Source organism: Pelodiscus sinensis, chromosome 5 (genome assembly GCF_049634645.1).
Source record: "Pelodiscus sinensis isolate JC-2024 chromosome 5, ASM4963464v1, whole genome shotgun sequence".
Classification (NCBI taxonomy): domain Eukaryota; kingdom Metazoa; phylum Chordata; order Testudines; family Trionychidae; genus Pelodiscus; species Pelodiscus sinensis.
This window is the reverse complement of record NC_134715.1, coordinates 111569765-111586993: the sequence shown is the minus strand read 5'-3', so window position 1 is coordinate 111586993 and position 17229 is coordinate 111569765. Positions and strand designations below refer to the sequence as shown.

General features: G+C 44.5%; 1 protein-coding gene across 4 annotated transcripts in view; it reads left to right on the top strand.

The window, feature by feature from the left end:
- EVC2 (EvC ciliary complex subunit 2) overlaps positions 1–17229 on the top strand; it is a 156110-nt gene that overhangs the window by 5595 nt on the left and 133286 nt on the right. For 2 of the 4 annotated variants that reach the window (XM_075930753.1, XM_075930752.1), the window contains exons 2-4: positions 1294–1348; positions 9219–9385; positions 10630–10695. In XM_075930753.1, coding sequence (XP_075786868.1) covers positions 1294–1348; positions 9219–9385; positions 10630–10695 — 288 coding nt within the window. Of the gene's footprint in view, positions 1–1293; positions 1349–9218; positions 9386–10629; positions 10696–17229 lie in introns of those variants that run through there. The other 2 variants (XM_075930755.1, XM_075930754.1) reach the window with 2 other exon arrangements.

Here is a 17229-nt window from a genome sequence, read left to right as displayed (position 1 = left end):
CAATGGCATAGTAGTTAGGGGGGAGGGATAGCTCAGTGGTTTGAGCATTGGCTTGCTAAAGCTAGGGTTGTGAGTTCAATCCTTGTGCAGGCTATTTGGGGCAAAAATTTGTCAGGGATGGTACCTGGTCCTGCTGTGAAGGCAGGGGACTGGACTTGATGACCTTTCAAGGTCCCTTCCAGTTTTAGGAGATAGGCAATCTCCATTAATTTAATTTACTCCAGATTAAATGTGATCAGTTAACAGGAAGTATTTTTGATTTCCTGCCCTTGCTTAATCCCGAAAGGCAAATTGAGTTCTTTCTGCTTCTTTCATACTCATCAGTTATTTATTGAATAAATCTGTTGATGAGTGAGGCCAAACAGAATGCAGTTTGCTTTTCTTGACTGATATTTGTTCCTGCACCATTGAGAGTAAAAACAGGTTTGTATCCATAAAATACATTGACTTGAAACAGAGAAAGTAGAGTATTTGACTGTGGTGATTTTTTGTATAGTGCTGCTTTTCTGACCATAATTGTACTTTAAAGAAAATCCTACATTTATTTTTTGGCAGGCTGGACATACAACATATGTTAGTGAACAATGTTATCCATCATCTAAGTCATTAGCTATGAGAATGTGCAGAGTTAAGGGCGAAGTAGCAGAATGGGATAAGATGATTTTCTCAAACCCTTGGGGTTCAACATTTTGAAAAGTGGCAGACAGGTTATTTTATAAGAAGTTTTTGTTTCTTAATCATAGAATCATAGAATCATAGAATAATAGGACTGGAAGGGACCTCGAGAGGTCATCGAGTCCAGCCCCCCGCCCTCAAGGCAGGACCAAGCTCCGTCTACACCATCCCTGACAGATGTCTATAATACAGTGCTGCTCTTCAGAAGTCTTATGGTGATGACAATCATTCCTAGAGTGATAACTGAAGTTGGGTCCCCTTATGTTAGACACGTACATATACTTAGTAGGGGACAGACAATACATGTGCCTCAGAAAGCTTACGCTCAGATTAAACAAAGGGCAGGAGAGGAACAAGTTAGTGACTTACTAGAGATCTGACTTTGAACAGGAGGTTGATGGTAGAACCAAGACATAAGAATGTAGATCCCAGGTCCGGTACTCTTTTCGCTAGTCATAGCTAATTCCCACAATCTTGAGTTTTGAGTACAGAAATGAGAATTTTTACTTTAGTGTAAAGCACGTCTCCAGTTTGAGACTCAGAATAATCAATATTAGAAATGTATTTTGTAAATAAGATCCTGGGTTTGTAGTCACTTATCTTTTGTGTTAACTGTAGGTTGTTACAGATAAGCTGTGGATTCAAAAAAAAAGAGACCGCTTCGGTATGACAGGTAGGTATTCATTTTACTTGTCCTTCCAATTGTTCTAAACCTTGAAGTGCTGGAGAATCCTGGGAGCCAGATGCTTCTAAAAAGTTTGCTATATAATAAGCCGTGAGGCACCTCTGTTTCTCAGTCACTATAGCTACATCTGCACTTCATGGTAAACCTGGATCTGTGAGACTCCAGCTTGTGGACTTGGTCATTACAAGCACATACTGAAGCATCTACGCTGCACTGTAAACATGGATTTACCATTGGTTGCTGGACCTGAGACTCAGATCTGTGCTCACGTGTCCAGACTGGAATAAGAAGTCCTGACCTGGGTCTGTTACATTAGCTGCATTCACATTGCAGACCGATAGGGCTTGAACCTGAGTCACAGTATCGCTCATTCAGCAGGGTCTAGGATCCAGGCCCTGAGTGCTTGCTGATCTTGAGTTCAAAGTTGAGTCAGAGTTTGGTCTTAGGCCCTCCTCTCATTCTGGTGGCTGTGCAAGTAAATTTTTTAGTGGGCTGGCCCAACAGTCTAGCTCAGTCCCAGCTCATGCTGGGTTCTGGCATCAGTCCCTGCTTCAGTAGAGTCAGGGGTTGATTCCAGGACCTAGTGTGAGTCAGACTGAGCCAGCCTGCCTGCACGCCAGCTCTTAAAGTGGTTGTAGTGCACAGCCACAGCCAGGTTTGATGCCAGGACCCAGCATGAGCTGGGACTGCGTGGGAGCAGTGCTAACCCTTATCAATTAATCATGTAGTCGACAAAATTTTGGCAACTAAACAATTAATAAATTACCTGCTTCTTAACATCCCTAGAATTTGGCACTTTTTTTTTAAAATTGCAGTCTCTTGTAGCTCATTTGACCTTTTACTTCTGTAAAATATTAAGATGTGACTCTTCCACTACTCTGCTCTGTGACCTGGGTGTTATTAAAAGAGGTTTGTGAGGCTCACACCATGATAGGACCTTTCTAGTACTCCCTTAAATATCAGAGAGGACTGTGATCTATAAGGTAATTAATGCTTATTTTGTGTCTGTATCAATACAACAGCATGTCATAGTTTTACTGTCCTGACATACTGTGCACTAGGGATGTAAGAGAGTAGTCAAGTAGTTGACTACCCAATAAGCTTAAGCTTAAAAGCCGGTTCCCCCCCTCCCCAGCATTGTCTCCCCTCCCCTCCTGTTCCCCCTTCGGAGGAAGCAGCGGGGAAGGGGGAGTAGGAAATGATGCTCCGGCAACTTCCCACTGGGACACGTGCAGAGAGGAGCTGCTGCCCGTGAAGCAGCCCCTGCCGGCAGCAGCCCCTGTCCATGGTGGGTCCCAACTTCCCTAGTAGGAGCCAGGTGGGTAGACAGCCCGGCACAGTCCCGCGGTGGCTTTACAATTTAAAACATAGTAGGAGCGAACGGTGGGGCAGGCTGCTCGGCTCCTACTGTCTTTTAAATTTCAGAGCATCAGCGGAGTTTGGTCCCGGCATGAGCCAGTATTGAGCGGGACTACCTTCTCCTATTGAGTGATCAAATAGTTGATAAAAATTCTATCAATTACTTAATTACTAAAATAACCTACATTTAACATTCCTATTGTGGATAGAATAATTTAATTTTAGTTACCAAGGATTTCAGTAGTAACATAATACTCCCATACAGCATCAGAGTTTCTGCTGAAAAGCATCCTATTTTTTTCTGTGTTATCCTACCTTTTCCCTCTGATTTATTCCCATAGTGTCTTTGACTTTGGAACAAGAAAAGCTAATGGTAACATTGTAAATTGAAGTGCAGTAAAATTACTACCTTTGTTTGTTCATTGGTGTGTGTAATTGAAGGGACTTTAGGTTGTTTTTTGGTGTGATGTCTGCTTTTGAGAACACATAATAACTCCAAGGGGAAAGAGAAACAAATATAGTAAACAAATGAATTTTTGAATACCAGAAATAATCAAGATAACGAAAAGCTTTGCTGATGTTAGTTTTAGGAAAAACAGATTGCAAATTTCTTTACGGATTCAAAGTATGTGGTTTGTGGAGAAAGGGCAAAATTAGAATTACTGTATATATTGTTAAATGTGTAAATTTTTTTTCTTTTGGTAACTGAACGTCAGCTCTGAACTTGGCACTTTACACATAAGACATGGCCCCTGCCCTGAGGATCTTACAATCTGCTGTCATTCTGACACTGACATCAATATGGTTGAGGGATGTTAAATTTAGTTTAATCAACTAATCGACGAGTCGATGGAATTTCCATTGACTAGTCGATATGCTGGAGAGCTATAATCGGGTTAGTTGCCAGCCCCTGGAGCTTTGCCATTTAAATGTACTAAGAGCCAGCAGGCTATTAATACGTTTAAAAGGCTGAAGTGCAATGGGCGGGCGGGGGACCTGGAGCAAGCCAGAAGAGTTGTTCCCGGCTTGTGCTGGGTTCCACCTGCCCATGCTGCACTCCAGCCTTTTAAATGTATTAAGAGCCTACGGGCTTTTAATACATTTAAAAAGCAGAAGCGCAGTGATGGGGACCTGGTGTGAGCCAGAAATCAGCTGTTCCATCTTGCATGGGGTCCCCTCTGCTGTGCTTCAGCCTTTTGGGTCTTAATACATTTAAAAGGCTGGTATGCAGTGGGGGGCTTTTAAGTTGGCTCTCCCCAGCACAGGTTCTTGCTCCCCCTTGCTGCCTCTCATAGAGGCAGCAAGGAGGAGAGGGGAGAAGTGACTAATTGAGCTTATGCTTATCGGATAGTCAACTAGTCACTTACATCCCTAGTATGGTTTGTATGAGTGTGGATGTGGTGAAGAAGTAACATATATTAATATCGAAGAGTGGACTTTCGGGTTTCTGCACCCACTGCTTGCCAGACTGTGGCAGCACCTCTTAAATTCCAGCATACTGTGTTTGTTTTTGTGACTGATAGCTGCCTCCATTTCAGCTTTCTCTTAAAGGGGGTCACTTTTTTTTTTTTACTTCATTTGTCATTCAACCCCTTCTACTGGCTGATCCTCAGAGGTTAAAGTCTACTACACTTTAAAAATGCATCTTCTTAACACTGGAGTTCCAAAATTCAGTCTCTAATGATGACCAGTAATTGAGGTTATTGTAAATGCAAGATCTACCTCCTTGGAGGTATGTAGCCATTTGTAGTCTCTTCCATTTTGGCAAAAAGCTTTTTCTTTTACATCTCTGTCCCCTGAACGTATAGAAGAGGGAGCAGAGAAGATAGTCTGTAATCAGACTACAATTGGTTTTCATGTATCTGATACCTAGGTTATTGTGCATAATATAAATATATGGGATTTAGTGAATCCAGTTGAAATAGTAACGGCAAAATGTTCAGAGCAAACTTTCGCCTATATAGCAATGATTTTATTGATATTTTAATTTTCCAATATTTTTGTTTTGCAGTTCAATATAAAGTGATAGGGTTCTAAACTTTGTAACTGATAACATGCTTTTGATCTATGCTTACGAAGTCAACTGGTTGTTTCATAAGAGTAGAAATCCATCTGTTTGCTGTCATTTCAGGGTTGGAGAATATATTTATTTATTTTAAAATATTTTTACCCCGCCTCTCTATTTAAAATATTCGAGGTGGCTTACAAAATTTTAAAAGACAATATATTAAAAAAGATGGTGTCTCATTAATTATGGTGATCATAATAGTTTAGTTAAATCCTGCTATTCAAAGGCTTTGAAATAAGCCACCAAATTAACTTCTAAGGCAAGGGTGGGCAATAAGTTTTGGCCAGGGGCCACTTCAAAAAGTTTTGAAGTGCCCCCAGGCCGCCTGGAAGGGGGGGGGGGCTAAATCAGAAGAGGTGGGACCAGGATGCTTCTGGGCTACCCCACCCACAGACCATGATTGGTCTAAGGGTAGGGGAGCCCCTCCCTTCCCACTAGGCACCCACGCTGCTTCCTTGTGCTGCACCCTGCCACGTGCTCCTTACAGGGTGGGGGTAGGTAAGGAGGAGTCTTCAGGCGCTCCCCCCCGCCACCAAGCCAGTCAGGACTTGGGGCGGGGGACTCTCAAAGCCTCCTCCCGCCCTGCAAGGAGCACGTGGCACTTTGATGTGCTGTCTGCCCTTTGCAGGGCCGGGGCACGGAGAAGGAAGCTTCGTGCAGTTCCCCTGACCCCGGCCCTGATTGGCTTGGGTGTGGGGGGAGCGCCTGAAGCCTCTTCCCACGACGCTAATCCCCACCCTGTGAGGAGCATGCGACACTTCAAAGTGCTACGCGCTCCTCACAGAGTGGGAGGAGGCTTCACACGTGCTCTCCCCACCCCCAGGCCAATCAAGGCCTGGGGACAGGGGAGCTGCATGAAGCTTCCTTCACCCTGCCCCCGCCCTGCCTGAGCATATAGCACTTTGAAGTGCCGTGTGCGCCTCGCAGGGCGGGGGGGGGGGAGGGGAGGGCAGAGGAAACATTGCAGTCAGGGCTTGGGGGCAGGGGAGTCGGTGACGTCTCCTCCCGCTCTGTGAGGAGCGCGTAGCACTTTGAAGTGCAGCATGCTCCTCGCAGGACGGGAGGAAGTTTCGTGCACTCCCCCGCCCCCAGGCTCCAATTGGCTTGGGGGTAAAGGAGCAGCAGGGCCTTTGCGGGCTGGATCAATTTGCTTGGTGGGCCAGATCTGGCCCACAGAGGCCCTTTTGCCCACCCTTGTTCTAAAGGCTTAATACTGAAAGTTATGAGGAGGCGCAAGATGCAAACAAGACCTTAAAAAGTGGTAAAAATTATATGGGATTGGGCCATAATTCATCATACCTCATTTCCAATATAATAGAAAAAAAATCCTATATAATATGCTATTTTTTCATATTTGTTTAATTGAAAGTACTTACAAATATTTATTTTTTGTAAAAAAAACAAAACAAAAACAACCCCAAACCCAGCAATATCGAAAATGAAACTTTTCATAAAAAACTATGTAGATAATGAAACTCTTGTACTTCTCACAACATGCTCCAGATTATTTTGATTGAACTATTTTGATTGAAATTCATATGGAAATTGTTTTCAAAATTAGCAGAAATTTTACTGAGACCATGGATTTTCAGTAAGCAAACATGGTATTTCTTTAAATAAAAGATTCAGACATGAGTTTGATTTTAAAAAGATCAGTAATATTGAGAACATTCACAAAATATAACCAATGTAGAAATTTTAATTTAAATATTTTTTTAATTTATTGATCAGCTCCAGTTTGATTACACTAAGTTTTAGCATACACATCCCTTCATAATAAGACTGGATTTTATCCCTGTGTGGAAGATGCTTAGAGAGTACACTGATGAATGTGAAAAAGAACTTGGATAGAATAAATTAACACTATTACATTATTTTGGTTTATAGTAATTGATCATAGGCAAATCTTGATATTATTGTTCTATAGAATTGGGGCCCTTGACTTGATTGTGTTACAATTTAATGGAAACTCATTTAAGAACAAAGCACCAATTAGAAACATTTTAATGCAGTCTGAATGTTAAATGCTTTACTGGCAGATTGTGTCTTTGAAGTATAAGGCTTTTTTATATTTAGGTAGTTGGTGTTTACAAAGCTCTTCAATTATTCATGCTTTTCTGAAATCTTACATTGGACTGGAATTATTAATAGTTAGTTTAAGACTGAAACCTGTTAAATGAGTTATAATTTGCTTTATATCTGAATGACAAAATTCTGCTTTTAGGAAGACACATAAAAAACCTTTTTTTCGTGGGCTCCCAGTGAGAATTGTGTGCACAGCTCTGAGGGCAGAATTATGTTAATTGAATAGTTTAATTATTTCAGAAAGTAACATTGCTTTTAGTTTTGTACACATTTGCCACTGAGAACAGAGTTTACTAAGTAAAATGGTTTCCTTTGGAGTGAGAGGGAGTTAGGTCCGGCAGTTACATCACTAGACTAGAAATCAGAAAACCTAGTTTCTTTTCTTGTGTCTGTTATTGGCCTGCTGTGTGATCTTGAGCAAGTCATTTCACCTTTCTGTTCCTCGGTTTTCTTCTTGCCCTGTGCCTGTCTTTTCATGCTCCTTCGTGGAGATACTGTCTCATACTGCATTTGCCTATCAAAGTAGGGCATCAATTAGGGATGTTAAAAATTGTGTAGTAGGGTAACCGTGTAACCGCTGAAACTTTCTGTCTGTCAGCCCTAGCCCACCTGGGGAGGGGAGGAGAGGTCATTTCACTGCCCTGCTGCTAGGGTTGCCAGGTAGACCCTGCTAAAAAAACGAACATGGAGAGAGATGGGGGGGAACTAGCTGGGAGCGGGGCGGGGCTAGCCGGCAGGGGGGTGAGAAGCAGAGCTGGCGGGGCTGGCGGGTATCCAGGGGCTGCAGCGCTGTCCGGCAGGAAGAGGGGGTGGGAAGCAGAGCTGGGGGGGGGATCGGGGGCTGCGGGGCTGGAGGGGAGGATGGGGGTGCCCGGAGGAAGGGGGCAGGAAGCAGAGCTGGCAGGGGGGCTTCCGGGGGTTGGCTGGCAGGAAAAGGGGGCCTGGAGACAGGGGGGCAGGAAGCAGGGATGGCGGGAGGGGGTCCGGGGGCCGTCGGGCTGGCCGGCAGGAAGAGGGGGTGGGATGCAGAGCTGGGGGAGGATCGGGGGCTGTGGGGCTGGAGGGGATGATGGGGGGGACAGAGGAAGAGGGACAGGAAGCAGACCTGGCGAGGGGGGGTACAGTCACTGGCCGCAGCCGACCCCCAGCAAGCGCTCCCTTTACTTGCCAACAGAAGCCAGGTGGGGGCGGGTGCAGGGCTGGGAGCCACTCCCCCCACCCGGCTTTTGCTCGCAACCAGAGGCTCCCAGCTGGGATGCGGGGCCACGATTGGCACTGGGAGCCTCTGGTCCTGTGCAAAAGCCAGCCAGGGGGTGGGGGTGGGAGGAGTGGCTGGGAGTCCTGGCCCCCACCCCACCCGACCCAGCTTTTGTGTGCGACTGCAGGGCTCCCAAAGGCAATCGCGCTCCGCCTCCCAGTCGCTCCCCCGCCCCTGCCAGGCTTCTCTCCGGCGCCCAGCCGGGAATTCACAAAATACCGGACATTGCACCTGTCCGGTATTTTCTGAATTTTTCTACCGGACAGACGGTGCAAATACCAGACTGTCTGGTAGAAAACCAGACACCTGGCAACCCTACCTGCCACAGTGAAGCCACCTCCCCAGGAGCCATCTGAGTGCAACCGAGACCATTAACCAATAAGCATTATTGGTTATACTCTAACATCTCTTGCGTCAATCATAAAAATGTAGACCTATAAGAGACTTTAGGAGGTCCGCTAGTCCCCCCTCCCCTGCCCCGTACTGAGGCAGGACCAAGCACACTTAGATCATCCCTAAGGATGTACGTCTACATTGATGTTATTTCAAAATAACAATGCAAATGTCTTGCAATTCCATGATTTTTTAAAATAATTTCAAAATAACAGATGGCTTATTTCAAAATCTGCAAACCTCATTCCACGAGGAATAATGCTTATTATGAAATAGCTATTTCAGAATAGCAGTAGTTTGGATGCTCCACTGCTGCTATTTCGCAATAGCTCCTCTCCAGGGCCTTTCAAAGTAATTACTCCCCAGTGCCTCCTGAGGCTCTAATTCAAAGTAGCACGTCCACATTAGGGAAGCCTGCCTTGGATTATTTTTTAGGCTTCCCTGTAGTGTAGACTGGCTATTTCAAAATTAGCTATTTTGGAGTATTTCTTCCAAAATAGCTTACTTTGAAATAAATATGCAGTGTAGACAAACTCTAACAAGCATTTGTCTAACCCCTACTTAAAACGGTTGGCTCCTCTTTGCTTCAGTAATATAGTAACAAATATCGCTACTGCTGAGTACACTGGCAAGTGTTTGCCACATGAGATCGAGCATTTGAGAGTTCTAACATAGAGTATTACTTTCACTTTCAGCAGTAGAATTACTTGGAACAGAATTAAAGGGAACAAATGAAGACCATGATCTGCTTTTGACTTCTGCAGCACCAGATGTTTCCGGGATCCATTCACTGTTTGCCTTAATTCCCTCATGGACAAAGAAGATTTTGTCCAAACGAGAGTCTGCCATTAACCAGCAGCTGGTCAGTAAGAGTTGGGTGATGTTTAATGTCTGAAAAGAGTCATAGTGAAGATCATTGGGAATTTAGTACAGGCAGTCCCCGGGTTACATGGATCCGACTTACATCGGATCCCTACTTACAAACGGGGTGAGGCAACCCCCCAGCAGACCAGGGAGATGCGAACCTAGCGCCCCCCCCAGCAGACTAGGGAGACGCGGAGTGGCTTTTCTCAGCAGACACCTCAGCTTGAGAATAAAGGACTGAAGGAAGTGAGGTGTGGGAGAATAAAACTGAGCTCTGGAGAAATGTTTGGCTAGAGTTTCCCCTACGATATGTACCAGTTCCGACTTACATACAAATTCAACTTAAGAACAAACCTACAGTCCCTATCTTGTACGTAACACAGGGACTGCCTGTACTTAATTAATACAGAGTTTCTCATTATGTCTCATATGATTATGTTCACCTTCAGTAGTTCAGCAGTAACATCTTCTAAATGCATGAGTTCTTTATGACTGTAGTGACAGATATAGTCAGGTGTATGCCATATGTCAGGGCTACTCAATACGTGGCCCGCGGGCCGCATGTGGCCCACAGCCCGTTTCTTTGCGGCTCACGATGCAGTTTGGGTTTACGCAGGGCTCAACATGCGGCCCACAGGTGGGAGCCAAAACAAAAAAGTGGTCAATATAATGGTCTTCTGTTGGTATGTGTTTTAGTATTAAATTCCTGGACTGTTATTGCTCATTAAAAGTGCTATTGTGTGGATGGAAATTGGGTAAATATTGCATTTTATTAATATGTGCCTATCCGTGTGAAGGAAGCTTTTTGCATATATATTTGCATATACATGCAACCATACTTAAGTTGCGGCCCTCGGCATGTGCTGTGAGTATCATTGTGGCCCCCGGAGCTTCCAGAGTTGAGTAGCCCTGCCATATATATTCTAATTCTCACAGTAATAAAATGCAACTGTACCAGTAGGTGAATTTGTTTCCTTAAGCTGCACATTCTGAAATGAAAGTCTGGCCACTGAATAATGTCACTTAGGTTAATAATTATATTTGGGAATAGATAGTGTAAACAAATTTGTCGAAACAGATAAAAGCAGATTCATTGTTGGGATGGCAGTGCTCTTAAATGCAAAGCTGTTAATTGGTGTATCGTCTTTTTCTCTTTCTTCCTTACATTGCAGAACTTATGCTGTAGTTTTGTATTCAAATAGGTCTATATACAACATAGTTTTAGTTTTTTTCCCTCCCCAGGTGGAAGATATGCCAAGAATTTCAGTGTCTTCTGGGTATGGGATAGTTCTTCAGAAATGTGCAGTGGTAAGTTTTGAGGTACAGCTTTCTCTTACTTGAGGAATGTTAGGATTCAAATCTTCTGTGAACATTATTGTCCAATTATATAAAAAGAGAACTCCAATATAAGCCAAAGCCAGTACACAGAAACACATACTTTTACGTTGTATAATAAAGGGAAGAAGTTGTTGTACAGTAAATGTAATTTAATATTTGAATATAATCTTTAAGGAATGAGCTTTGATACAATAGTCAGCAGCATGTACTAATACTGTATGGCTTACAGAACATTACTGAGTCCTTATATTATTGATGAGTTGATATCAGTGGTATCTTAAATCAAAGTTACCCATGTCAAAGGTTCCTGCTCCCTAAAGGCAGTATCAGAATTAGTAGGGTGAGAATCACTATGAGAAACATCAGTAGTTCTGAAGACTCTAGGAGCATGAGGAATGATAGCAGTAACTAGGGATGTTAAAATTAGATTAATCAACTAATCGAATAGTTGATGAGATTTCCATCGACTATTCGATTAGTTGATAAGGGTGTTTCTGCTTTGAAATGTAGCAAGAACTGTCCGGCTGTTGTTACATTTCAAAGGCGGAAGTGCTGCTCCGTGTTTCACCTTTAAAATGTACAAGAGCCCCAGCAGGGGTGTTATGCTTAAAAGAAGCACACGGGATCTTTTTCAGGGGGATAAAGCAACCTGCTGCATTTATTGATAATAAATATGCTATTTTGTTACATTTACACACACGCACGTCCTGCTGATGGAATAGCCAGTCTGTTGCTTGGCTCAACCTATTGGCCAGATAAGTCGGGTGCGAGGAAGGAGCCGGGTTCTTGTCAGTCTGGACTGACGCTCCATGGTCTTAGCAGGACAGAACCCAAAGAACCCTACAAGACACCCCATCCTTTATAGGATTTTCCTTCCATGCAAGTCTATGCATTTTGCCTTGACAGGCCTTAATCAGTCATTCAGCATAAAAATCAGTTTTTCTGCAACATATGTTTATTTGGAGGTTGTTTTTGCAGTCATCTGATATCAGTATGCTGACTACTCCTCCTGGATGTTGTCTTCTGGTGAAACTTGTTATCAGTTCCCTATCAAGGGTTTGCTTGCCGCTAACTTCAGGGTTTGTCAATCTGCCAGGTAGTCTGTGTCTTCAGTGTGCTTTCATTTAGTTGATCATTATTTGGTGCTTCTGAGTCTCTGGCCCCTCCTCTGACTATTTGGGCATGCTGCAATGGCCTTTACACTTATCTCTCCTAAAAACTTTCTCTCTCTTTTGGTAAGCTCAGAGAGCTGGTAGGTAAGGTCCCATGGGAAGCGAGACTGAGGGGAAAAACAACTGAAGAGAGTTGGCAGTTTTTCAAAGGGACATTATTAAGGGCCCAAAAGCAAGCTATTCCTTTGTGTAGGAAAGATAGAAAATATGGCATAAGACTGCCTTGGCTTAACCAGGAGATCTTGCATGATCTAAAAATAAAAAAAGGAGTCATAGAAAAAATGGAAACTAGGACAAATTACAAAGGATGACTATAGGCAAATACAGGAATGCAGGGGCAAGATTAGAAAGGCAAAGGCACAAAACGATCTGGCCCAAAATAAACAAACTGAAAATAATAGACTCTTATTTTATTTTAGTTTTTCTTGTAACTTTGAGAAGTTTGCAAAAATGTGTTTGGCTTCTTGGGGTAATATTTTCAAAACCATTCAGCTCTGATCCAACTGGGTATGAGGCTGGGTAATTAGGAAGTTATAAAGATCTTATTTCAGGAGCAAGATACAGTCTCTCCCCTGTAGACACTGTTTGAAGCAAGAGTCAAATGGGGGTCTCCCAGCAAGTTGGAAGCATCCAGGACCAATCAATGACTAGATACAAAGGGAGAAAGGACAGCTCTGTGATGTCCTGTATAACCATTAAGTCTCCTTTAAACCCTTGGCTAGTTGGTTTGGAATTGACAGTGTATTTTATACAAGCCTAAAAACCTACCTGCCTAAAGTAGATTTAGTTTGACTACTGTTAAGTCCATGTGGCAAGAAGAGTCCGTCTAATTTGAAGAAAATTTTAAACATTGTGTTTAGGTAGAATGGATTCAACTAATTTAGCTTTTCATTTTTACACTGGTCCAATCAAGTTAGAGCCAATTTACTCTGCCTGTGCTTTGCATGAAGAAAGATAAGGAGTCATGCTTCAAGTCAAGCTTGGATTCAGCCTTTCAAATGTGTACAAGCACTGGGAATTTAGCAGCTGATTTGAAAATACTGATCTGGTGAACTTAACTAGATTATATGCATAGACTGGAAAGTAGGAAAAAGAGAATACATACGCTTTACATTGCAGACCCTATGTTATCAAACTGGCCATAGATCGTAATTAACAGAACTGAATATTGATCATTTCAGTTACATGAAGTGGTGAGACAAAACCACCCATTTCAGAAAGCTTAATATAGCAGATTCACTGTTCCTTTATTGTAATAAGATCTCAGAGAGATGGAGTTCTGAAGTACTTGCATATTTGGTTCTTTTTGCTATTCATTAAAAGTTTCATTAGAAATGGCAAAGTCTTGCTGTACAAAATCAGAGCTAGTCTGCTCCAGATGGTAGGATTATCAGGAAATAATCTTTTCAGTGCTGCCAGTTGTAAAATTTTTTAAGTGCAATTATGTGTGAATTGTCTTCCACCTTTGGATCAAATTCATGTTCTATTTTAATTTGCTAATCTTGCCGATTTATTTCAATCCCAGTACATCAGAATAGGCATTTTCCTCCAACACCTGGCTGGCCATATGGCAGCCTCTAGTAATTTAAATGGAAAAGTGAGATCTATTTTGTTCCCTGATCTCATGAATGGTTCTGAGGCATTTCCTTTGCGAAACCAGGAGGGAAATTATATGTATTTACTCATTCAGGGAAATTATATGTATTTATTCATTCCTCAGGCAGATAATGCTATGAAACCCGGGTGTAAAGATGACTCACATATAATGGGCCTGGTTCCTCTATTTGTACATTAGAGGTGAGGGGGGAATAAAAGCCCCCTTTTATCAATGTGGCCCAGAAACTGTGCCATTCAACAAATGATGAGAACATCAGTTTCAGTGCTTTACAGGTGCAGTAATCTTAGTCAGGGCCCTAGTAAATCTTTATAAACAGAAGCAAGTTATACTTTAATTATTTTTTTGTGAATGATATCTCTCACTGTGACCTGAATTGCCATGTCTTTCAAATCAAATGTATGGAAATTCTTCCTAGAGTTCTTCCACACTTTCTCCAACATAAGATTCTGTCTGCAAGGCCCTGATCCTTCTTCCTTCCTTCCTTGCTTTCCCCTGATGGTTTCCTCTCCCGTCCTCCTCTTCCCCCATTGTTGCTTCTTCATCCCAATCTCCTGAGTACTAGTCCAAGGGCTGATAGCGGTTACCGATTACCTTTTAGAAACAGAACAAAAACCCCAAGGAGCTGTACTTGCTCAAGTGTCTCTGTGAGACCTTGCAGCAGAAGCAACCCAACAGCATCAGGGTCTGTTGTTGGAACAAGAGCTGAGGGCTACAAATGAATGGGGATTAGGATAGTTGTTTAAGGGAGATGGTGGCCTCAGGGCATGTATTCCCTGTGATAGCTGCAGCAGTAAGGACTCACCTCAATGGAGGTGAGGAATAAACATTTTTCCTCTCCTATATCATCTTTTATAGCATTTTCTGTAGGGCAGGTGTTTGGAACGTCAGGCCCAGGGGCCAGATGTGGCCCGTGGCTTACCCGGTTCCAGCCTTCAAGGCTCAAGCCCCCTCCCCCAGCATTGGGGAGCCTGAGTTGGTGCACAAACCCCTCCTCCCCCGCCTCCTGCTACCCCACCGTGGGGCTGAAGAACATAAAATCTACTAGGCCAGGGCTGGGCAATAATTTTTGATGGGGGGGTTGCTCTAAGATATTTGAAAGTGGTCGAGGGCCGCACTCTTTCATGGTATTAATGGAGAAGGTATGGGGTCTGGGATGGAGGTTAGGTGCAGAAGGGAGCTTGGGATTGGGGTGCAGGAGGAAGAATGCAGTCTGGGAGGGAGTTTGGATAAGGGAGGCAGTTGTGATAGGGCAGGGAACTGAGGTGCAGGGCTTTGGGATGTGACCTAGGGTATGAGGGGATTGTGATCTTGGGCTGGAGATTGGGATGCCAGATCTGGGAGGGGGTATGGGAACATGTGGAGTAGTGGGGCAGGAGGGGGCAGAGGGATGGGAAGGGATGTCAGAGGCAGTTTCTGGCAAGGAGACTTACAAGCCAGCAGCCAAACCAGCCTTCCTGCTTGCTTGCAGAATTAAAATCTTTCAGAGCTTAAAATGTTTCTGCCTACTCGGTCATGTGCTTGAATGAGTGACTGAGCAGTAGGATTGTGCTTCGTGGTTGCCTGTTATTCAAACAGGCAGCTCCCATTGGCCAGCTTCTGTCCAGAAACTGGCCAATGGGATTGTGATGGGGGTGAGAGTAGCATCTGAATCTTCCTCCCTCCCCTCTGGACTCATAAAGAGAAAACGCCCCACAGCCGCATTTCTGAGCGGCGTGTGGGGCTGTGGGAAAAGCAGGGGAGTTTGTCTCGGACTCCCCATTGACTCATGGGCCGGATCCAGTGGCTTAGCTGGGTGGATGCGGCCTGTGGGCCATATTTTGCCCAGGCCTGTACTAGGCTATGGTGTGTGAGGGGAATGTGAGGAAGAGTATCTTTCTATGGGGACCACATCAGTGAGGGGTTTTGTTTTGTTTTGGTTTTAGTTTCTCACTTGTGCGGTCCCCAACTGATTGTTCCGTGGATCAGCGGCCCGCGACCCAAAAATGGTTTCCCACCCCTGCTCTAGGGCTTGTCAGTAAGAGTATGTCTACACTACAGCATTAATTCGAACTAACTTAATTTGAATTAGTGCATCTAGATCTAAAAACTAATTCGAATTAGCATTTTGCTAATTTGAAATAGCATGTCCACATTGAGTGGATCTTGAACCGAAGTTAAGGCTAGGTGGAACCAGTGCCGGCAGGGCATCAGGTTAGGACTTAGAGTGTGGAGCTGCTGCCTCAGGCTAGCTGAGGGCTGTGCTTAAAGGGACCCGACCCCCACCCCAGACAGACAGTTCTCAGGGTTTCCCACTTGCTTGTCTACCACGATGAGGGATAGCAAAGCAGTCCTGACTTGAAGTGCCCTGAGTGCCCACACTCGGCACATCACAGCACTCGGCCATCAGCCCGGCTGCACTTGCCACAGGCTTCCATCCGGGGCAGGGGAGTGTCAGTCAAGGTCTGTCAGGATCCAGGAGTCCCTGCAGGAAAACTTCTACCCCGAGGAGCCCGCAGAGCCACCCCAGTCCTCCCCATTGGAGGCTTGTGCCCCATTCCTCCCTCACCTCCTTCCACTTACCCTTCCCTAGCCCCCCTTCCTGATGTAAAAAATAAAGGAAACGTGTGTTTAAAAATAGAAACTCTCTTTATTTAACAAAACTGGGGAGGGGGGGATTAACCTCTGGGGAGACTGGGAAAAGGAGGTGGGAGAGGGGAGGTGGAAACCTGAGAGGAGGGAGCTGGAAGGGAAAAGCCAGGGGAAGAAGGAGGAGGGAAAGTATAAAACTATGTTACGCCATATCTTCAGTACTGTGTACAGATGTGGTCTCCTCACCTCAGAAAAGATATTTTGGCCTTGGAAAGTGTTCAGAAAAGGGCAACTACAATGATTAGGGGTTTGGAACAGGTCCTATAGGAAGAGAGGCTACAGACACCGGGACTTTTCAGCTTAGAAAAGAGGAGACTGAGGGGGAATATGATAGAGGTCTATAAAATCATGAGTGTTGTGGAGAGGGTGAATAAAGAAAAGTTCTTCATTATTTCCCATAATAGAAGGACTAGAGGACACCAAATGAAATTAATGGGTAGCAGGCTTAAAACTAACAAAAGAAAGTTCTTCTTACCCCTCGCATAGTCAACCTGTGGAACTCCTTGCCACAGGAGGCTGTGAAGGCTAGAACTATAACAGAGTTTAAATAGAAGTTATATAAATTCATGGAGGTTGGGTCCATGGAGTGCTATTAGTCAGGGGGTAGGAATGGTGTCCCTGGCCTCTGTTTGTGGAAGGCTGGAGATGGATGGCAGGAGACAAATCGCTTGATCATTGTCTTCGGTCCACCCTCTCTGGGGCACCTGGTGTTTGCCGCTGTTGGCAGACAGCCTACTGGGCTAGATGGACCTTTGGTCTGACCCAGTATGGCCGTTCTTATGTTCTAAGCTCAGGGCTCAGGGTCGGGGGTCTCACTGGACCAACTTGATTTTCATGCAAACCTGCTCCTGGGTTCGCATATGGCCTTTGGTGGCCAGGCTGGCAGCTATCCTGCCCTAGACGGCCGCATTCCTGTGCCTAGTGCGAGGTTGTGGACGTTGGAGGCCTCCTCCCAAACCTCGATGAGGTCCACAATCTCCGAACTATACCAGGCGGGCGCCTGCCTCTTGCGGCCCCAGGCAGGCTCCTGGGAGCCGCCAGCCTGGTCCTGGGAAGAGGCGGAGGACTGGGTGGCAGTTGGTGGCT